Below are 23,065 nucleotides of genomic sequence, written 5' to 3'. Positions count from 1 at the left end.
AAGCTTAGATCTTTAGTGTAAACTTGCCACTCGTAAAGAAGTGGTGTTGAATCTAAACTTAAAATAAAGTGAATTTATGTTTATGTATATTTAGTTATGTTTAGGACAATTCTACGATTAAGACCACTTTAGAAACCTGAATATTATATTTGACCTATGTACTGTTCTATCTAAAATTTTGAGTGTACTTTATAAAAAATAATTCTTGCTTCCAATCACGAGTGCCGCACTCCTTCCCACCAGGGGCGAACACGAGGGAAGCCTCAGGATGAAGACGGAGTTGTTGGTCCAGATGGACGGCTTGTCGCGATCAGACGATCTGGTGTTTGTTTTAGCTGCCTCCAATCTGCCTTGGTAAGAGATCAGGACGACGTCATGTGACCACCGCTGCCTCTAAGCGCTGATGAACAGAAAGGGCCTTCGTTTTGCTTAAAACATTTAAAGATTAATTGTGAGCTCTGTCTCCACTTTAGTGTTTATTCCTTCTGGCCAGGAAAAAATAATCTTTAATAAACTCAGAGCAACCATATGCCAGTATTTAAAAAGCTCTCTGACTTTATATCCAAGTTATTTACTATGGTTTAGCTAAGAAGGGGGTTTAACTTCCAAGTGTAGAGTACTTAAACTGGCAGGAGTACAGGATAAGTGTAGCAGGGTGGCCGTAATCTGATTTATATCTTTTTGCACATGTGCGATCTGATCTTTTACTGCACGGGATAAGAACTCAGCTGCACTTCGACCTCTCTGATCTCTGTATAATCTTATGTCACAAATATACATATTAAAAGCATCGGAAGGTACAGAATGATCACTGAGCTTGATTTTTTTCTTCCGTTTCATCATTCTAACAATTTTTATTTAGTTATTTTTTTGCATGTGAATTTTTGGCAATTTTATTAAAATTCTATTTGTATTCTTTTGATGTTGTGACAACCAGTTATAATGTATTAGCCTAGAGATATGAGTTGTGTTTCTGTTTTTCAGCAGAGGTGTTGTAGATTGTGTTAAAAAATATTTACTTGCAGAAGTGTGGGGGTCTCGTGCCAGCAGGTCGGAATTCCCTACCGAATTAGCAGTTGCTGTTTCCTAAATCATGGAGTAAATGAGTAACAAGATGGATATTTTAGTTGGTGGAAAATCCCTTAGAAACAAATCCATAAACATGTAGCATAGTACCGTTATAAACATTAAGCCAAAATGTAACTTATAATACTATAAGACTCCATCGGAATCGCTCATGGAAAAATGGGAATAGAATATTGTTTATATTTTCCCAGTCTCGGCAAGTCCTGAGAAACGACGGGATCTATTTCTATAACGTTGGTCACCATTTCATATCGCAATGACGAAAAAAGTGATTTAACATGTCTATTTATTCAAATTGTTCAGTTGAGGCAGTGGCTCCGATAGAATCACGTCCCGGAGATTAGTTTACAGTAAGGTGATCACAGTTACGATAACTTTACTTGCAGTTTCCTATGGCCGAGCAGAATTTGCGCTGGTTAGGAGTTTGCATGCGAGTCCTGGAGATGGACTGGTGTAAATCGACCCGATTCTGTTCCATCCTGTGTTGCGGAACGGCGACACGTTTCAGTGTTCCGTGCTTTTCATTATATAATTCAATCCATTTATTATCTCCTGTTACCCTCTTTACAATTCCAGCGTCACCCCATGTTCCAGGCTGAGAGTAAAAAGACGGATCACTGTCGTATGAGATCAGAGTATCTCGTACGTCCCGAAATCTGGTGTTTTCCTGCTGGAATTTCACCATCAGACTAATGATTTTGAAACACTGTGGAACTAATTGAAGATGGGTTTTGGAATGGAGGGAAGAACAGGACTTATTAGGGATCTGATAATCTGCATAGTATATATACTGCTGGCCAATGATGATTTTTTAATAGATATTCACTGGTGGGATTCTCATCACTTGAGAGTACCCGGCCCTGTTGATTTTCTTTGTTAAAAAGAAAACAGGATCTACTCTCATAGTCCATTATTGTAGTATGGAATCGCCTTCTCAGAGTTCAATGAATGAGAGTGACTGTAGGTTATAAAATGAGGCAGGATCAGTGTTACTAATTCCTCTTCGGTTTCCCTGTCGCTGGTGGGTATTATTTATCACATTCCCTCCCTATACCCGGCTGCTGGTGTCGGCCTCTGTTTCAGGATTAAGCCGGACTGGGATGGGTAGTTTGACGCAACATAAAATAAACATTGTGGAGTCATTTTGTAAGGTTATCCCGGTCACAAAACAATGGTTAGAGATACAACATATTATACAATATGCTTCATCAGGAACACACTGAGAATAATGATATAAGAGGAATGTAAATCTTTGTGTGTCAGGGAGCTGGACTGCGCCATGTTACGGCGGCTGGAGAAGAGGATCCTGGTGGATTTGCCGTGTAAAGAGGCCAGAGAGTCCATGATCCGGCACTGGCTGCCTCCCGTGAGTAACAGCGGCGGAGTGGAGCTGAGGACCGAGCTAGAGTACAGTGTGCTGGGAGAGGTAAGACCTCCATGTCCCCCTGACTCTTGCGGAAGTAGATGTTCTATAACCCAGAGAGGGTGTCGCAAAGATATATCAGGGATTATTTAAAGGGATAGTAACCTCAATTGGTTTTCTTTATTTGTGTGGTGTACAGGAAAGTAAACGTGAGAGTACTGTCTGATTTCATCTTCTATCTTTGGGGTCAAACATTTCTGTAGGAGATAGTGATTTTGTTTACACACAACAGGCAGTCATGAGGGGTCCTCAGTGGTTCCTTCTACACCCCCTTTCCCCTGTTTTTTACTGCAGTTTCAGATATTTGTTTAATGTACCTCTATCTACAGTTGGGAAGGGGGTTGGTCCAGATAGAGACGGGGGCTGGAGTTTTTAGGACAGGACATATTAGAGGGTCTTATCTGAAAAGACAAAAAGAACAATAATGGTGTTTCCAGTGGGATGTGGGACTACTGCAGGGACTGCCACAGGATGTACTGAAAGCTGTTACGTACCAATGTTTATGTAAATAAAAGATACAAGAGATGGTAATATATAGACAACTGTAAATAAGATCTGTGGATACAGTTAGCTCTGAGGTCATTGGTGATTATAATAAACAATACAGCCCCTACTATAAATTATTATGGGTAATAGAAATGATCTTGGATATCTGAGACCTGTATAAAAGCACTATGCCTAAATCCTTGTGATTTTTATGGAGCCGTATAGACAGGTTTGCAAGAGAAGCCACTTCCCTCAGGAGAAAAACTCTCTCTACACTTTGCAGATAACTTCTTTTAACCCTCTATGTAATGTATTCGTAAATGTGACTAGCAGCGATAGAGAACGGTTTGTCAACTTTTTTTTTTAAACATTTCCCCTGTGATGGTAAATATTTATCAAGTACCCCCCCTAAAGTGTGTTAGTTTTTATACTAGATACCCCCATTGTGTGTAAATGTATTCAAAGTGCCCCCAAATCTATACCAAGCATTTAAATGTTTTAAAAGTGCCCCTAGCTTTGTATCCGTTTTATTCCTTACTTATACATTTCACATTATCTTGCGTTATACTTAACAGACTGAGGTTCCCCTTGAATATCTCTGATAAACCTTGTAGTAGACGCGCAGCAGGTTAAGGACCTAGGACGTAACACCTCTATAATGACAGTTATGTGACATTACACTGATAGTGGGAGCTGAAGGAATCAGAATCTAGAGATGAATCTGAGCAAGAAAATGTGATGTTTATTGAGTTGTTGTTATTGAATGTGAGATTTCTTGTGTCCCGTGGTCAGGAAACGGGAGGTTACTCGGGATCGGATATTAAACTGGTCTGTAAAGAAGCCGCCATGAGGCCGGTGAGGAAAATATTCAATGCACTGGAGAGCCACCAGCCAGGTAAGTGACAGCGTCTTACACAACCATACGCGCTAAGCTTACGGTCTGGATCAGTACGAGTGTCCGCAGGGTCCAAGTAATAAACACTGCCACAATGGTTTGGCGCTGTACTGCGACGACCGATACGGAGGTAGCTGCACATTTTGGGCCTGATTCATTAATCAACATAAATGCCGGTATGTGCCGTATTTTGCGGCAAATTGCGCTGCTCGGGCTCATAAAACAGATTATACGCCAGTGAATGCAGCAACATCCAATCAATCTTTGAATGCAAAAGACACTTCTGACAACCTGCGATTTCATGGGCGTAACAGGTGACAATAACTGAATACATTGTTTTCTCCGCGGTCTATGGAGACCTTATATTCCACATTATATATATATATATATATATAGGACGTATCCTGCAGTGTGTTGTGTCTGTCTCAATAAGAAAAGTGCTGTATAAGCAGAGCGTACCTACACGTCAACAACACACGTTGCTTTAGATCTCCTTGTAGTTGAATACGGACGTGTGTATGCCAGAATTACTTAATGAATCAGACCCTTTATTCTCTTCTTCAACCCCCAACTTACCCCGTGTTATTATTAATTGCACATCTGTCTGGGTGTGGGTTTGATGTGGGAGGGGATAGAGCAACCTACAGCCAATGAAATCGGAATGATCACAGCAGCACATAGTATTTTAGACATGTGTTGATCTTTTGTGAATGAGGACAGGGCTGCATGTGACAGGGGTAGTGACATGATGTGAGGAGGGGAATGGAGGCAGCAGGAAGCCACAGACTGAGAGTTATATAGTGGAAGGAGCAGGGTCCCCCAGCAGCACAGAGTATATCAGGATATGTCAGTGAGAACAGGGGCATTGACATGATGTGAGGAGGGAAAACAAAGACAAGAGATCAGACCCAGACTGATAGTTAGACTGTGGAAGGAAGAGATAGCGGCTTTATCTGCTTATTAGTAATATTGTTGTTTGCGTCTCTCTCCAGGGAGTAAGGATATGCCGGTTATTCACCTGGACACAGTCACCACGTCAGACTTTCTTGAGGTTTTAGCGCACACTAAGCCCTCCGCTAAGAATCTGGCGCAGAAGTACAGTGCCTGGCAGACGGAGTTTGAGTCTGTGTGAGCGACGACGCCGGACAAGCTGAGGAACAAACTGCCCCAGAGGAACCTTCCTCCCCCATGGACTGCGTCGCTGCTGTTTTCACCAGTGATTAACCAACAATGTGACACGGACACAAGAGACTGTTCAGCTTGTAACAGTTTATTAAGGCATATTTTTTTGCACTGTATGAACTATTTGGAAGACTAATAAAATATTATTATTGTCATGGTGCACTAGGCTGGGATGTGGGGGGCCGGGGATCCTATTATCACTTTACTGGGCCTGCGCCACTGGCAGGTCCAGAGATTCGCTGGATTTCAGATCTGTAAGGTGATATGATTGGAACATCGGCAACCAGTATCATGATATTATGTGGTTACCAATATCCTCCGGGTGGAAACATCTACCCTACTCCACCCTGGGATGTGACATGGCCGGAGGGGGGCGGGGCTCAGGACTAGTGGCTCCGCCTCTGCCTAATAACTATATGGATAATCTGACCGCTCACGTCTCCAAGGAGCTGCTCCACCGTAGACAATAATGTCACATATCTAAGTACAAGCTGTCGGTCATTGCAGATTTGCATTTTTTTCTTTTTAGGAACTAACCCCTTACCGAGTATAAATTAATAAAGCACCTCTTGCTGTCACCTTGTCCGTCCTTCTATTTGTACTCGGGGCCCCTCTCACTGTGATGTCATTGTGAGGGTCCCTGTTCTTTAATGAGAGTCGATGCTGCGTAATATTCCTGGGAGGAGAACAGACGTGACAACGATTCCTTACGGAGGCGACTGCGGGTCTTACAGGAGATTCTTCAGTATGTGATCCACAGCCAGAGGAAAACTGTCACAGGTCAAATAAGGAGCGGGGGAGATTTTGGCTTCATCTCCTTCTCTGTATTTTCCTGTTTAGCATAAACGAAAAAAAATAATTTCTTTAGCTTTGTGAACATCACATGTATTACACCAAAATGTAATAAACAGCTGCGTTACATCAGCTCTATGTAGCTATAATGTTCTGTCTTTACTAATAAGTATCAGACAATTTTTGGCACCCATCCGATTGGTGGGCCTGGGTTACAGCACCCATCCGATTGGTGGGCCTGGGTTACAGCACCCATCCGATTGGTGGGCCTGGGTTACAGCACATTTGTACCCATAACATAATATTATTAAATATTCCCAGCTGAGTTTGTAATGTCTTACTGCACAGTAGAGTTGGGATGGATTTAAAATGCAATTAGCTGTTGCTTCTGAGGATACGCACCAGTTTTTACTAGTATCCCCAACATGCCCGTGTTCTGCGCTCCTCCAACGTCATCCCTGCAATCCTGTGAGAATGAGCGAGATTAATTATATATTTGAAAAGTCACTAATTGATAAATTATTAAGTATTTCCAATGAATGTCCTGGTAAAATACTGTTTAAACTGGTTTTCTTTCCTGGCAACAAGTACAGACCTGATGTAAAGGCAACGCCATGCTGTCTTCTATATTTGTTTATTTTTAAATGGACATGCCGATGAAACACCTGGATTCCAGGGGTATAGCTAATTAAAGGAGGAATGTATTGGACTAAAGTTCTCCTTTCATGCAAGAATACAATGGTGCTCATCGATTTTACAATAATCCTTTACTGTTTGATCCACACAAAAAATAAAGGCTGAGACCCTCTTCACCCCGACTTCCACAGAGCAATAGGACACCCAGTTTCAATGGGTCTTCCATAGCTTCTAGACATAAAGGTAGTTACCAGGTTAGCCCACAAGAGGCCACTATTGTATCAATGTTTCAGATTTCTCTTGTACAGTCTTGACATAAGGATGGATGCAGATTGGAAGCTTGTTGATAAAAATGTCAAAAACCAATGAAACAATATGCTGGGGAATTGATGGATTAGCAGCAAATTAAGCAAACACATAAATTATTTATATTACAAATGTACAATGATTACCCAATGATTTGGGACCTTCGTCTTACCATACTCACAAGAAGAAACGGTGGCTTAGTGGTTAGCACTTCTGCCTCACAGCAGTGGGGTCATGAGTTCGATTCCTGACCATGACCTTATCTGTGTGGAGTTTGCATGTTCTCCCCGTGTTTACTGGGGTAGCAACAAAAAACTCTGTGATGCTGAATTCTGTAACTTTTTCCTTGTGGTTCCGCAGCAAGTACCGGCTGCTATTAGTTATCTGGGTGTTTCATGTAATTATTTGCAGGCATCATTTCCAACTTACATCCCCGATCATAACGCACTGCTCCGGGCTGCAGCCTGTACCCCGCAGGGCTTCCAGGAAGAAGGTCCTCTCCGGCTTCCCCACCACGGTGGCCTTTGTGTCTGTGGCATATTCCAAACCTGTCACAAACGGACCGGGGCCCAGGGCCAAGCCGTCCTTCTTCTTGTAGTACCTTGCCTTGTGGATGGCGATGATGGGAGCTCCGTCCAGCACCAGCCTGAAAGAAACCGAGAGGAAGTTTAAGTGTAAATAGACGTGATGGAGAGAAAATATAGTTGTTTTTACAATGCGGCTGTCTGCAGAGATACACGGCTCTAGGAGGACAACTTCTGGGTATGTTTTACTGAAATTTTATAGACAACTAAAGCAAAAGGAAACGCTGACCCCATTTGTCCAAAATATTATATGCTGGACAGACTGTATTGTGAGATGTTGGATGGTATAAAACAGAACCTCCCAATTGTCCAGTATATAATACAGCCCTAACTGATCAGCATGTTATACAATTACGATTGTACATCCCCCTAATATAATACAGGACCCAACTGTCCGGCATATAACAGATGCTCTTTATTGTCCAGTGTATAATACGGCCCCATTGCTCAGCATTTACTACAGACCCAATTAGGCAGTATATTATACATTCACAATCGTACATCACCCTAATTGTCCAGCATATATTCCACGCCCCAACTGTCCAGGATACAGTACAAAACCCTCGACCGACCAATATATAATACAAGACGTTATGGTAAATATGCAGCATGCTATATATCTGTCCAAATGAACCGTATGTAATAATGCCTTCTCCTAATTTTCCAACACATTCTATAACGCAAAACTACCCAGCATATCACACCGTCCAATTACACATGAAATAACAAAACTATAGTGCCAGGATTTTTCCACCCTGACCTCCTCGTCAGTCCTCTTTATTACCAGTAGGGATCAAGGCGATGATTCCACTACAGTACCAGGTACGAGCGGCTTCCCCATCGGTGAGCTCCGATTGGCTGCTGGAGCGCAATACAGGAAAAGCTATTATCCAATGAGAGTGTAGACAGCTCGTACCCGTCACTGTACAACCTGACCAGTGATCGTGTTCTGACAATACTGTGACCCCCACTTCACTGGGAAGAGTGATGACCACCCCCCACTCCTGGAAATGGACCTTATAGTTTCTGGATTGAACAACTCCAATTTTCCTTTCAGTAAATTTAGTGATAGTTGGCACAGGTGGTCCACATACATTATATATTAAGGAAAGGTTTATTTATATTATATATATATATATATATATATATATATATATATATATATGTATGTATATGTATATATATATAAACAAACTGTCCCGATTTTGGCAGGATAGACCCGATTCTCGTCTTGTAAAAAAAGTCGCTCAAGTTTCACCCACTAGAGGGCAGATCAGGTGTAACATTTGGGCAGATTGGGGGCAGGGCTTATTTTGTCCTGATTTCTCATATCTAAATGTTGGGATATAAGTGTATTCATCCTCATTGATGTAAGCTTAAACTTGACTTTAATGGTGTTTGAAGCATATAGGTCGGACCTGCATACAAGGAGATACAATTGATGCTGGGATGCAGGCTTAAATGTTTTGATCAAAATATGAACCAATACCTGACGTTTTCATTTTGCTAGATATACACAAATATGCAGTGTTAAGGATAAGTGCTGACAACAATTGTCTTTCTATTTGATTAAAAACTTGTGTAAAGTATTCCCAGACCCCTATTTTTATGTGTGGGTAATTCCCCAAGTGCCAGCAGGCCCTGGCAGACATGGCTATGCTAGCACTTGTAGTACTACAAGAGCCAGCCTGTCCATCCACTTAATGGTGGCCTGGGTTTCCTTTAATAAAATGTGATACTGACTGATCTAATCTTTGTCAGTATTACCTTCTGATTGTGTCAGACACGCTCTTACACAGAACAAATCCACTTCCTGGTGACACTGCGATTTATAGTGTAATAAATCCCTTTTATAATGTAATAAAGCTTCTCCCTGTACCTCCGCATACATCCCAGAATCATCTGATTACAATGACTAACGCAGGATAAATAGATATCAGACAGATCGGCTCTTAAACAGCCGGACAGCAAAGTGTGGGGACAATTAATAAGATCCAATGATTCATTAACCCTCATTACACCCAACAGGAGAGAAAATATCGTAAGTACATAGTTCATATAAATAGTTGCAGAAACTCTCCAAAAACTTTTTTGCTGTAAAAATAAGAATTATGGAGCGAACTTCAACCATTTGTCTCTATCTGATAATACTGTCCCATAAGTGAGGTTTACATAAAAATAACAACAAATCTGGGCACAGCCAGATAAAACGTCAGTTATCCCAAATGGATTTCTCAGACTAGTCCAGAGACTTCATTGGAACCATTTGCCAAGTGTGACCATCCATGCTTCCATAAACCTAGGACGCTGTAGACCTAACTGTCCTCAAACCGCAGCATGTACAGGCCATACATGGACCGATGAACATATAAATAGTCATTACTATCAGATGTCGGGGGTGGAAAATGTGGTCAGACAATGACTTGCTGTGATCCAGATTTCAGTGCTCTGGACACGTAACTAAGCAGTATTTGTAGTAACTTCTCCTGCTGTCAAAAACAAGAGGATCTTTTTTTAATGCAGCAGCAGTTACTCCAACTAGAGAATAAGTGGGACAAGCAGGAGTACAAACATACGTCCAGGGTAGATTGGGTCTTATACTTTCATCAGTGAAGGGTTTTTCCCATGTTTCGTTTTTTCTCCCATTTTCTCTGCTTGGTTCTGCAAGCAGGACCAGGAACCACTGCAAACTGGGGATTTCCCCAGGCTACGCAGCTTCAATCTTCTCAAATCACATATTCTTACAATATTGCACATAAAGATCGTAGCTCTGTGTGATTCTGTCACTGGACTGGTCAGGAAGAGCCGTGTGCCGATTGACAAGCCCGTCACTGATCTGGTCAGGGAGAACCATGTGCCGATTGACAAGCCCGTCACTGATCTAGTCAGGGAGAGCCGTGTGCCGATTGACAAGCCCGTCACTGATCTAGTCAGGGAGAGCCGAGGGCCGATTGACAAGCCCGTCACTGATCTGGTCAGGGAGAACCATGTGCCGATTGACAAGCCCGTCACTGATCTGGTCAGGGAGAGCCGTGTGCCGATTGACGAGCCCGTCACTGGACTGGTCAGGGAGAGCCCTGTGCCGATTGACAAGCCCGTCACTGATCTAGTCAGGGAGAGCCGTGTGCCGATTGACAAGCCCGTCACTGATCTAGTCAGGGAGAGCCGTGTGCTAATTAACAAGCCCGTCACTGGACTAGTCAGGGAGAGCCGAGGGCCGATTGACAAGCCCGTCACTGGACTGGTCAGGGAGAGCAGTGTGCCGATTGACAAGCCCGTCACTGGACTGGTCAGGGAGAGCCGAGGGCCGATTGACAAGCCCGTCACTGATCTGGTCAGGGAGAGCCGTGTGCCGATTGACAAGCCCGTCACTGATCTGGTCAGGGAGAGCCGTGTGCCGATTGACAAGCCCGTCACTGGACTAGTCAGGGAGAGCCGTGTGCCGATTGACAAGCCCGTCACTGGACTGGTCAGGGAGAGCCTTGTGCCGATTGACAAGCCCGTCACTGATCTAGTCAGGGAGAGCCGTGTGCCGACTGACAAGCCTGCCACTGGACTGGTCAGGGAGAGCCGTGTGCCGATTGACAAGCCCGTCACTGATCTAGTCAGGGAGAGCCGTGTGCCGATTGACAAGCCCGTCACTGATCTAGTCAGGGAGAGCCGTGTGCCGATTGACAAGCCCGTCACTGATCTAGTCAGGGAGAGCCGTGTGCCGATTGACAAGCCCGTCACTGATCTAGTCAGGGAGAGCCGTGTGCCGATTGACAAGCCCGTCACTGATCTAGTCAGGGAGAGCCGAGGGCCGATTGACAAGCCCGTCACTGGACTGGTCAGGGAGAGCAGTGTGCCGATTGACAAGCCCGTCACTGGACTGGTCAGGGAGAGCAGTGTGCCGATTGACAAGCCCGTCACTGGACTGGTCAGGGAGAGCCGAGGGCCGATTGACAAGCCCGTCACTGATCTGGTCAGGGAGAGCCGTGTGCCGATTGACAAGCCCGTCACTGATCTGGTCAGGGAGAGCCGTGTGCCGATTGACAAGCCCGTCACTGGACTAGTCAGGGAGAGCCGTGTGCCGATTGACAAGCCCATCACTGATCTGGTTAGGGAGAGCCGTGTGCCGATTGACAAGCCCGTTACTGGACTAGTCAGGGAGAGCCGAGGGCCGATTGACAAGCCCGTCACTGGACTGGTCAGGGAGAGCCGAGGGCCGATTGACAAGCCAGTCACTGATCTGGTCAGGGAGAGCCCTGTGCCGATTGACAAGCCCGTCACTGGACTGGTCAGGGAGAGCCCTGTGCCGATTGACAAGCCCGTCACTGATCTAGTCAGGGAGAGCCGTGTGCCGACTGACAAGCCTGTCACTGGACTGGTCAGGGAGAGCCGTGTGCCGATTGACAAGCCCGTCACTGATCTAGTCAGGGAGAGCCGTGTGCCGATTGACAAGCCCGTCACTGATCTAGTCAGGGAGAGCCGTGTGCCGATTGACAAGCCCGTCACTGATCTGGTCAGGGAGAGCCGTGTGCCGATTGACAAGCCCGTTACTGGACTGGTCAGGAAGAGCCGTGTGCAGATTGACAAGCCCGTCACTGATCTAGTCAGGGAGAGCCGTGTGCCGACTGACAAGCCTGCCACTGGACTGGTCAGGGAGAGCCGTGTGCCGATTGACAAGCCCGTCACTGATCTAGTCAGGGAGAGCCGTGTGCCGATTGACAAGCCCGTCACTGATCTAGTCAGGGAGAGCCGTGTGCCAATTGACAAGCCCGTTACTGGACTAGTCAGGGAGAGCCGAGGGCCGATTGACAAGCCCGTCACTGGACTGGTCAGGGAGAGCCGAGGGCCGATTGACAAGCCAGTCACTGATCTGGTCAGGGAGAGCCCTGTGCCGATTGACAAGCCCGTCACTGGACTGGTCAGGGAGAGCCCTGTGCCGATTGACAAGCCCGTCACTGATCTAGTCAGGGAGAGCCGTGTGCCGACTGACAAGCCTGTCACTGGACTGGTCAGGGAGAGCCGTGTGCCGATTGACAAGCCCGTCACTGATCTAGTCAGGGAGAGCCGTGTGCCGATTGACAAGCTCCTCACTGATCTGGTCAGGGAGAGCCGTGTGGCGATTGACAAGCCCGTTACTGGACTGGTCAGGAAGAGCCGTGTGCCGATTGACAAGCCCGTCACTGATCTAGTCAGGGAGAGCCGTGTGCCGATTGACAAGCTCCTCACTGATCTGGTCAGGGAGAGCCGTGTGCCGATTGACAAGTCCGTTACTGGACTGGTCAGGAAGAGCCGTGTGCAGATTGACAAGCCCGTCACTGGACTGGTCAGGGAGAGCCGTGTGCCGATTGACAAGCCCGTCACTGATCTAGTCAGGGAGAGCCGTGTGCCGATTGACAAGCCCGTCACTGATCTAGTCAGGGAGAGCCGTGTGCAGATTGACAAGCCCGTCACTGGACTGGTCAGGGAGAGCTATATGTTGATTGACAAGCCCGTCACTGGACTCGTCAGGAAGAGAGTGTGATGGTAACATCCAAGGACATTCAAGAAGACAGTGGTAGGGAAGCAGTCTAGATGGTGATAGAATAGTAAAAGGAGAACATGAGGAGATAGGTGCCAGTGACAGAGATCTGTCACAATAACAGAATCACTAGTGACTCCAAACAGTAACAAAAAATAAAACAATATAACAACTATATATCAAACATCGTGGTAAGATGGCATCACTGTTCAAATAAACTGTTGAAAAATGTAATGTCTTGTTCCTTGAGTACATATGGATGGACTGACTGACTAGGTAAACACAATTTGCAGTAATTTCACTATTTGTGGAGACGCAGGGTCTAATCTAATAACATACAGCAAAGTGTAACCCATTAGCATTCATCTTCTAAAACAACTGGTCTGTGATTTGATGCAATCAATTGATCAGAGTGCAATCTACAGCCGTACACATCGCAGTCCTGTATGATCAGAGGGTGCGTGTTCTGCAGCCGTACACATCGCAGTCCTGTATGATCAGAGGGTGCGTGTTCTGCAGCCGTACACATCGCAGTCCTGTATGATCAGAGGGTGCGTGTTCTACAGCCGTACACATCGCAGTCCTGTATGATCAGAGGGTGCGTGTTCTACAGCCGTACACATCGCAGTCCTGTATGATCAGAGGGTGCGTGTGTTCTACAGCCGTACACATCGCAGTCCTGTATGATCAGAGGGTGCGTGTTCTACAGCCGTACACATCGCAGTCCTGTATGATCAGAGGGTGCGTGTTCTACAGCCGTACACATCGCAGTCCTGTATGATCAGAGGGTGCGTGTTCTACAGCCGTACACATCGCAGTCCTGTATGATCAGAGGGTGCGTGTTCTGCAGCCGTACACATCGCAGTCCTGTATGATCAGAGGGTGCGTGTTCTACAGCCGTACACATCGCAGTCCTGTATGATCAGAGGGTGCGTGTTCTACAGCCGTACACATCGCAGTCCTGTATGATCAGAGGGTGCGTGTTCTACAGCCGTACACATCGCAGTCCTGTATGATCAGAGGGTGCGTGTTCTACAGCCGTACACATCGCAGTCCTGTATGATCAGAGGGTGCGTGTTCTACAGCCGTACACATCGCAGTCCCGTATGATCAGAGGGTGCGTGTTCTACAGCCGTACACATCGCAGTCCCGTATGATCAGAGGGTGCGTGTTCTACAGCCGTACACATCGCAGTCCCGTATGATCAGAGGGTGCGTGTTCTACAGCCATACACATCGCAGTCCTGTATGATCAGAGGGTGCGTGTTCTACAGCCGTACACATCGCAGTCCCGTATGATCAGAGGGTGCGTGTTCTACAGCCGTACACATCGCAGTCCCGTATGATCAGAGGGTGCGTGTTCTACAGCCGTACACTTCGCGTTCCTGTATGATCAGAGGGTGCGTGTTCTACAGCCGTACACATCGCAGTCCCGTATGATCAGAGGGTGCGTGTTCTACATGCGTACACATCGCAGTCCTGTATGATCAGAGGGTGCGTGTTCTACAGCCGTACACATCGCAGTCCCGTATGATCAGAGGGTGCGTGTTCTACATGCGTACACATCGCAGTCCTGTATGATCAGAGGGTGCGTGTTCTGCAGCCGTACACATCGCAGTCCTGTATGATCAGAGGGTGCGTGTTCTGCAGCCGTACACATCGCAGTCCCGTATGATCAGAGGGTGCGTGTTCTACAGCCGTACACATCGCAGTCCTGTATGATCAGAGGGTGCGTGTTCTACAGCCGTACACATCGCAGTCCTGTATGATCAGAGGGTGCGTGTTCTACAGCCGTACACATCTCAGTCCCGTATGATCAGAGGGTGCGTGTTCTACAGCCGTACACTTCGCAGTCCTGTATGATCAGAGGGTGCGTGTTCTACAGCCGTACACATCGCAGTCCCGTATGATCAGAGGGTGCGTGTTCTGCAGCCGTACACATCGCAGTCCTGTATGATCAGAGGGTGCGTGTTCTACAGCCGTACACATCGCAGTCCCGTATGATCAGAGGGTGCGTGTTCTACAGCCGTACACATCGCAGTCCTGTATGATCAGAGGGTGCGTGTTCTACAGCCGTACACATCGCAGTCCTGTATGATCATAGGGTGCGTGTTCTACAGCCGTACACATCGCAGTCCCGTATGATCAGAGGGTGCGTGTTCTACAGCCGTACACATCGCAGTCCCGTATGATCAGAGGGTGCGTGTTCTACAGCCGTACACATCGTAGTCCTGTATGATCAGAGGGTGCGTGTTCTACAGCCGTACACATCACAGTCCCGTATGATCAGAGGGTGCGTGTTCTACAGCCGTACACATCGCAGTCCTGTATGATCAGAGGGTGCGTGTTCCACAGAACATTCTTCTACAATAGTCTATATTTATCTGCACTCAGTCAGTGCTGCACTCAAACTGCTTTTAACACATTCAACAGAGAAAGGTTCTGAATGTAAATACTGTCCGGAGCCCAGAGCTGGAGTTAGTAAGGTGTAAATTCCTGGCATGTGTGTGCAGCCGCACGTATCTGGTCAGAGCTGTACTCAGTCTTATCACAACTGTATCTGTATCCTGTAATCAGATCTCTGATCTCTATGAGCCGTCCTGTAATCACTGCAGCATCCTCTTATCAGGTCCCCGTCTGCTCAGAGTCAGGATGAACCTGACACTCCGAAACTGCAGCAACTTTTATGGCTTAGGGGCATATTTAACAATTGACGGTATTGCACTATCGTGCACTTACCGTGTAAATAGGTAAACGAAGTGTCAAATTGACATTTATGAAAGGCCCATCGCACTGTTGAATCTTGAAAAGGAGTCATTTTCTCTGCACTTTGTTTTTGCGAGCAGTCACCATACAACAGAATGGTGACTGCTCGGGTCCGACATTTAACAAGTTCCGAAAAAATATATTTTTCGGGAACTTGTTATGTAAATGTACCAGCTGAAGCTGAAGCTTTTCTTCTTTGTTATGTCCAGCTCTGCTCCGGAGAGCAGAGCTGGATAGCGCATGTGTGGAGGGATCACATGATCCCTCCCTGTCACTCAGCGCGCTCTCTCTGCAACGATAGTTGCAGAGACAGAGCAGGGACTTTGTGCGCATGTGCACTGCACATGCGCAATTGAATGAAGAAGAGGAACGAAGAGGAGATCCCGAGACAGCGCATCCGAAGAAGGGGGTAAGTGTGATTTTTTCTATCACAGAAACAGCAGTTTATCGGAACTGCTGTTTCTGTGACCCCTTTTTAATAAATTTGAGAAATAGTTCAATCCTTATCCTTGCGATAAGGATTGATAACTATTTCTCACTTTTGCCGATTAATGATAAATGTGCCCCTAAGTCTTCAATCATCTCTGGTTCTTGATGGCATCTGTGCTTCCTCCCAAACTACTCCTCGGCTCCGTGTTATCGCCCCCCCCCCCCACTTCCCCCCACTTGTGGAGATCTGCACCACCCCAAATCAACAACCTTCAGGACTCTGTACAATACAATATTATTAAAAAAAAAAATTGTAATAAACATTCCACAAAACTCACCAGCAATTTGTGTTATATAATTCCAACACTGGTCAACATGCTGAGAAAGTTGGAGAACGTAGAACGTCTCAAAGAATAATTACAACTTCTATAAAATGTAAAAAAACATGTGGGACCTGTGATTGGGTCACTTATAAATAACTTATGGTATAAATTTATTTAAAGGAAATAGCGCAGGCACTTATTTATATCATTGCTAATGCACTTATTTTTTATATTGTGTGTATGTTGGTAAAGGAGATATCTTTATTTCTGAGACCAGGGGAAGAAATTTGTTTGTTTTAACTTTGCTAGAGGAAATGCATTATTTCTGAGGTATATATCTGATACAATAAGCCTTTGAGAAAGTCTTTTGTGTATCTTGGAGTAGGGAAATGACTTGTTTGGGGTTTTGTGACTTGCTTTAAGAATGTGTATTCTGCAGCTGTCTGAAGAAAGTACCCATGTTAACCTCATGTTAATTAGACCTTGATGTGTGAGGGTCCAGCACCTGAAGGCACGGGAAGGTTTAATTAAGACTTGTTACTAGATTTCCTTTGTCTAAAACAAGATGCAGGAAATTACAGCAAGTTTTAGGATATCACAGATAAGTGTAAATATTGTTAGCTTTGCATTGCATGTAAATCCATATTTGGGTAAACAAATTGCATCCGGATTCTAAAAATAGCTCAGACGTTAGGGGGCTGGCTTACCCTGTGAGGCTGTGTTCAAATCTATAAAAGCACCATCTTGTATTGAAAATGGTTCATCTTGTTTCATCTGACCTGATCACTGGTACCTTCAACTAGGTAAGCAAATAAACATCACTAAAGAACCACAACATACAACATATAACAGGGCATCTATGCATCTTAATCAGGACATAATTTGTTCCAAGAGATTGTTATCATACATAGACGTAGACTACGGAAGGTGCCAGAGATGATCCAATAACCCCAGATGGATATAATGCAATGAATGTATTCAATACTGAAGTGTTAGGATACCTGATCCCAATATATAATCTGTTGGTCACAATAGATGTGACGGCCCTGGTATATATCGGACCAACAACTTGACAAGAAAAGACACCAGTTAATCACTCTCAGATAAACTGATAAACACATAGGACCTGATTCATCTTCAGATTTAAGTCCCGCCAGGCGCCGTATCCTGTGTGAAATCACTCTGCACACGCTCAGAAACGTTATGCGAGTGAGCTCAAGTGTCTGCAATTCATGTCCAAATTCAATTAACACTTCCGACTACTCGAAGGGCGAAACGCGGAAGGGAAAGGGTGCAACGTACAGTAACGGCGTGCAGTGGTCATGCACATACGTCCAATTCAAGTTACGGGCATCTCTCAGGTACATGCGTTTTAGCCGTATCACTTGCACTAGCTACAGGTCTGATATAAGTCCCGAGTGATAGTGATGACAGTCATGTATACAGCCAGAACATGTGTTTGAAAGTAAGATAAATTATAAAAATGCATTTTATGTACAGTACACAAAGAACATTCTGATTTATGTATTTCATGTAAAAAGAAATATTTTTTTTAACATGTATTTTTATTCATGATTACAGTATTAATAGTTGTAAAATTAATTTTATAACTGTTTGCATATAATCTGATGCAACTTTATGTTGCACATATAATTAAATGCAGTATATGATTTATGATAACGAATCATTATGTTATGTGTACTTTTGCCAGAACCGAATAATGACCCATTGTAGTGGCTTAAAGAATGCTGATTCTGCTGAAGCCAATCCACCCTCCAGATTTCTTAGAATAATAATACTTTTTATACAGGTTACTTGTGTTAACACATCTAAATGCAATTCCCCAAGAACGTCCTGATTTAATGAACCCACCATCAAAAATGAAATTTAAAAAGCTTTTTTTTTTCTGAATCATTATTTATTGTTTTGAAGATCTATGCTGCTTTGCTCATATCTCATTTTATTATAAATAAATCCAAGTGAAGCCGCCCTTTGGGTCCTGTTACTCTGTGGACACACTGCTCCCTATCGTTAGGGTCACACAGGCTGCATTATAACAATATATCTTACATCCTGCACAAGTTTACAGGTAGACAAGCAAGATTTACATAGTACATAGGATACTGGTGAAAAGAACAACATCAGTTTATTACACAGGCAAATGGCAATAGGACCATTGACCTTGGACAAGACGGGGGTTCTACCCTCCGTGTCCTTGTACGCAGAAAAGGAAAGACATCCGTGAAATATACAGCATAGGAGTTAGAGAACAGCAACGTAGTTAAGTTCTCCACTTTATTTCACTTACAGATACAGGGGTGATAAGATAAGAGCAGCCGAAAGATTAGATAAAAATTGGGGATGGTGTCTCTGCCCTTTACAACTGGATGACCTCCCTGACTCTCGGTGCAGTCGAAACGCGTTGAGATAATTGGATGAAGGGGAGTTATCAGTAATTACAGCTTTGCACGAGCACAGATAACATTTTCACTTTTGCAATTTTGTAATAATTTAGCAGCACAAGAGGATTCACACAGCAGAGATAACAGCAATATATTTAGAAGTATACAGGCAAATGTTTCTAGAGTTCCTGAGAAACTCTCATTATTCATGTGTTTTTATCGGCAGCCAAACTGTTGAATTTGGATACGGAGACAGTTTTTGGGCACTTTAAGACATAGGAGGTTTTGATAATAGGGGGACGTCCCTCTTAGGGCTCGTCCAGCTTTCTTGCATTGCGTTCAGAATAAAATGTAACGCAGACAGATGGCAGGTGAGATAAAGGAGAAGAGAGATTGGATATTTATGTCGTGCCAGACAGCAATGAAGTGCGAGGCATGGAAAGGAATGATAAAACATTATGGGCCATTAAGGATCACAAAACGAACGTACTTTGCGTTTCTTTAAAAACGCACGTAATGCGGGCGTACACTTGTACTTGCCATATGGAGACAGACACATAGAACAATACATACATGCAATATAAACTTTCATCAGAACACACAGAAAAAAAAAAGTTTTCAATTATCATCATCTGTTAATATAATCATAGGGGGAAAAATACTATTTTTTTGTTAACATCAAACACATTTATTGGGATGTTCTAATGTCTACTGTACATAAAATTAATTTTTACAGTTGCTGATTGCAACCACATGTTCTAGCTGTGTACACAGCCATCATCACTGTCACTCGGCACTAATATCTGACCTGTAGCTGGAGCAAGTGATATGTACCCGAGAGATGTCCAGAGCTTGAATCGGACAAATGTGTCTGCACTAGACCTCGGCCCTCCCTCACTGTACATTGCCTATGTTAGTCCTCCCTTTTACCCTACGCGTTCCGCTCTGCGAACATGAATTGCGTACTTTATTGCGCATGCGCAGAGCAATGTTACGGCACATAAATGGCTTACGTTACCTATTTTTCTCTCTTTGCCAGTCACTACACTGGCTCCCCGCAGCCTACAGAATTAAATTTAACAACTCCCCCCCACCTGCAAAGCTCTCAGCCCCCTCCACATCTCCAACCTCATCTCCATTCACAATCCATCCCGCCCCCTCAGCTCTGCCTTTTGGCCGGGGCAAGGACCATTTTGCTATACCCCTGGCTGGAGCCGATACAGTACTATATATTTATTTTTGCACCTACACTTCTCTTTTAATGTTTTGTGTGGGGTTTGGGCGAGACCCCTATGGGGTTGGAGACTCCCTTCTTATGGGGAAGCTTCGGCTGAGCTTGGGGAGAAAGTGGACCACCCAAGCCTTGTGCCGTAGATGGGCCTGAAGACCTTTATCTTCCTAAGGGACCCTATGGTTCTGGGGGATGGGGCAGTAAGGGTCCAAAGACCGTAGCCCCCTGGGCTATTACTGCACATCATGATTGGACCATGCACCAACCAAATTTATAAAAACAAACTAAAAAAAAAAATTATATAACACCGATCTCACCACCACTCCGATCACCTCTTCCCACTCCCTCCTCCAAGACTTTGCCCAGGCTGCTCCCCACCTGTGGAATAATCTCCCACCACCTATCAGGTTATCCTCTTCTCTCGAAGACTTCAAGCATGTCCCTAAAACTCATTTCTTTATTGAAGCCTATCAGCGTCCTCCTAAGTCCCCAGCCTCTGCTATCACCCCCACTCTGTACCCCCTTATTTGTATATTCCCTTTAGGATGTGAGCTCTCAGGAGCAGGAGCCTTGTGTTCACCTTCTACTATTCCGTCACCCTCTGTACCTGTTGTCTGCTCCCCTAGTCCGGTTATCCCGAGCCCCGGCCTACTTCACCATCACTCTCATTCACTGTCCTGTAAATAACTTGATCTACATTACCTAGTTATCTGTGTATTCTGTTAATTAGTAGATGTCTGCTCTTTGTATAATTATGTTTAGTTTAATAATGTATTATGTAATGTATTATGGATTGTTGCTGTGTATTGTATACTACTGTATATTTCATGTACGGACCTTAATGTAATTATACAACTGCATTTACCACCCGTCCAGTGGACGCCATCACATGCTGATTGGGATCCGCTCTCTTTTTGGGCCTATATAGGCAGCTTTACAGGGTTTTTCCTTTACTTGGAATAACATCTCTAAGAATATACTAAATTACTTATATGACTGTAGGAGGAGACACTTGGTGATGTGTGTGTGTGTATGACATTCCCCTTCTCATTACCTTGTGTAGCAGTGCTCCTCACAGTGACGGTATAAGGAGACAGTTGGTGAGGATGTCTGCGTGCATGACATTCCCCTTCTCATTACCTTGTGTACCAGTGCTCCTCACAGTGACTGTAAGAGGAGACACTTGGTGATGTGTGTGTATGTATGTGTGTATGACATTCCCCTTCACGTTACCTTGTGTAGCAGTGCTCCTCACAGGGACTATAGGAGGAGACACTTGGTGATGATGTGTGTGTGTGTGTGTGTGACATTCCCCTTCTCATTACCTTGTGTACCAGTGCTCCTCACAGTGACTGTATAAGGAGACACTTGGTGATGTGTGTGTGTGCGACATTCCCCTTCTCATTACCTTGTGTACCAGTGCTCCTCACAGTGACTGTAAGAGGAGACACTAGGCAATGTCTAATCAATGACATTATCACTGAACAACAATTATTAACCTTTTTTTCATTCCGAATAACGGACCCTAACTGGACCCATCCACACACAATCTGTTTGTTGATGCACTTTGCTCTTTGTAGAAGAACTGTGTACGTATTCATTCTCTATCTGTTTTCCTCTTGTGCTCATTAGATCTAAGCGCACAGCAACACAACCCCTAAAACACTGAACACGCACCACAACAGACGGCATAGCGCGTTGCTACAGCAGTCATCTCTGGGGCTAACGGAGAACAACACATGTGCAATCTGACCAAATGACATCAACCATCGGCACCTCAGCCCTGCGCTTTGCGAGATGATAATAATGTGGCTTTTTTCTGTTACTGCTCCTTTAAAGCAGACACATAACTTCCCTTTAAGTCTATAAGTGAAGTCAGAACATACACTGAATGCAGGTGATAACTGGGGCAAGGAAATCCAGGTCTTAATGTGCGCTTCTTATTAAAGCCACAGCGTAGATGGAAACCACATTACGCAGTTTACTAAGTCCCTCTGGAACAACAAAGAATTAATCCGCCTGTTAAAAAGTAACCAGCCAATTATATGACTGACGAAACGCAATCAGGCCGGCACTCACCTGAAGGCCTTATTCATGGTTTGGTAGTTGAAGTGTTCTGGAGCTAATCCTATCAGCACAGCGTTGGGAGCGTCCGTGGCTATTCCTGAGAGCGGAGAATGGAGAGGTCACCGTCACAAGACTCCGCAATAATTGAATTGTACATTCAATCTATAATTTAGTCACGCTTGAGTACAAAGCCCAAGGAGGAAATTCTCATCAATGCAAAACCTTTAATTCTCAGACCTGCATTAAAATAGTCTTCTGTTATATCAGTCAGCCCTGTCCTCCCTGTTTTATATCTCTATAATAGCTATTTCATTATTTTCTTCCTGACGTTGTTAACCTGTCGTAACCCTTTCGCGCCTGGTCCAGGAAACGGCTTCGCTGCATCACAATTTTTTTTCCGTGGTGTCATATTTTCATTTGTTTCAGATTATGCTAAAACATCTCAACTGAGTTAAATCAGAAACGTCATGCAGTTTGTGTGTGAAAGAAAAATGAATACATCAAATATATACATTATTATAAATAGACTGGGCATCACTGGCCCTGACTGGTATATTACTGCTGCTGTGCATATATCTAAACATCCTATTGGCCACTACTGATATTGGTGGGCATGTAAGTGGGTATCTGATAATGGGCATTTTACTGGGCATTAGCATATTCAATCTTACTGGCATTTTAATCTTGGGGCCATACCACTGGCAGATTAGATCTTGCTGGGCATTATGACTGGCATAGCACATTAAAGTTGTATTTTGGGGATTATTTTCAGCTTTTTTGCCATAGTCTCACCGACAGCCCTCCCTGGGCGCTGCCACCAGCACAGAGGAGAGTGGCCAATGAGACGCAGAAATGTGGCATTGCCGGTTGGCCTATTTGCCCGGATTGTCAGATTCTCATTTCTTTTATAAATCTTTGTTCCAGGGAACGGTGACATCATAGCGACATC

General features: G+C 44.6%; 2 protein-coding genes across 3 annotated transcripts in view; one reads left to right on the top strand and one right to left on the bottom strand.

The window, feature by feature from the left end:
- Nucleotides 1-5,227, top strand: part of KATNAL2 (katanin catalytic subunit A1 like 2) — a 29,569-nt gene extending 24,342 nt beyond the window's left edge. Inside the window, exons 13-16 of the mRNA XM_075185991.1 lie at nt 244-354; nt 2,350-2,512; nt 3,788-3,890; nt 4,883-5,227. Coding sequence (XP_075042092.1) covers nt 244-354; nt 2,350-2,512; nt 3,788-3,890; nt 4,883-5,022 — 517 coding nt within the window. The 3' untranslated portion in view covers nt 5,023-5,227. The remainder of the gene's footprint in view (nt 1-243; nt 355-2,349; nt 2,513-3,787; nt 3,891-4,882) is intronic.
- The window catches only part of HDHD2 (haloacid dehalogenase like hydrolase domain containing 2), a 33,421-nt gene continuing 15,495 nt past the window's right edge, over nt 5,140-23,065 (bottom strand). For both annotated transcript variants that reach the window (XM_075186011.1, XM_075186012.1), the window contains exons 4-7: nt 22,129-22,213; nt 7,236-7,452; nt 6,267-6,330; nt 5,140-5,904 (exon numbers count right to left, since the gene is read on the bottom strand). In XM_075186011.1, the coding sequence (XP_075042112.1) occupies nt 5,801-5,904; nt 6,267-6,330; nt 7,236-7,452; nt 22,129-22,213 (470 nt within the window). In that variant the 3' untranslated portion in view covers nt 5,140-5,800. The remainder of the gene's footprint in view (nt 5,905-6,266; nt 6,331-7,235; nt 7,453-22,128; nt 22,214-23,065) is intronic.

This window comes from Mixophyes fleayi, chromosome 1 (genome assembly GCF_038048845.1).
Source record: "Mixophyes fleayi isolate aMixFle1 chromosome 1, aMixFle1.hap1, whole genome shotgun sequence".
NCBI lineage: Eukaryota > Metazoa > Chordata > Amphibia > Anura > Limnodynastidae > Mixophyes > Mixophyes fleayi.
The sequence above is the reverse complement of the archived record's forward strand: the minus strand, read 5'-3'. Positions and strand labels throughout refer to the sequence as shown.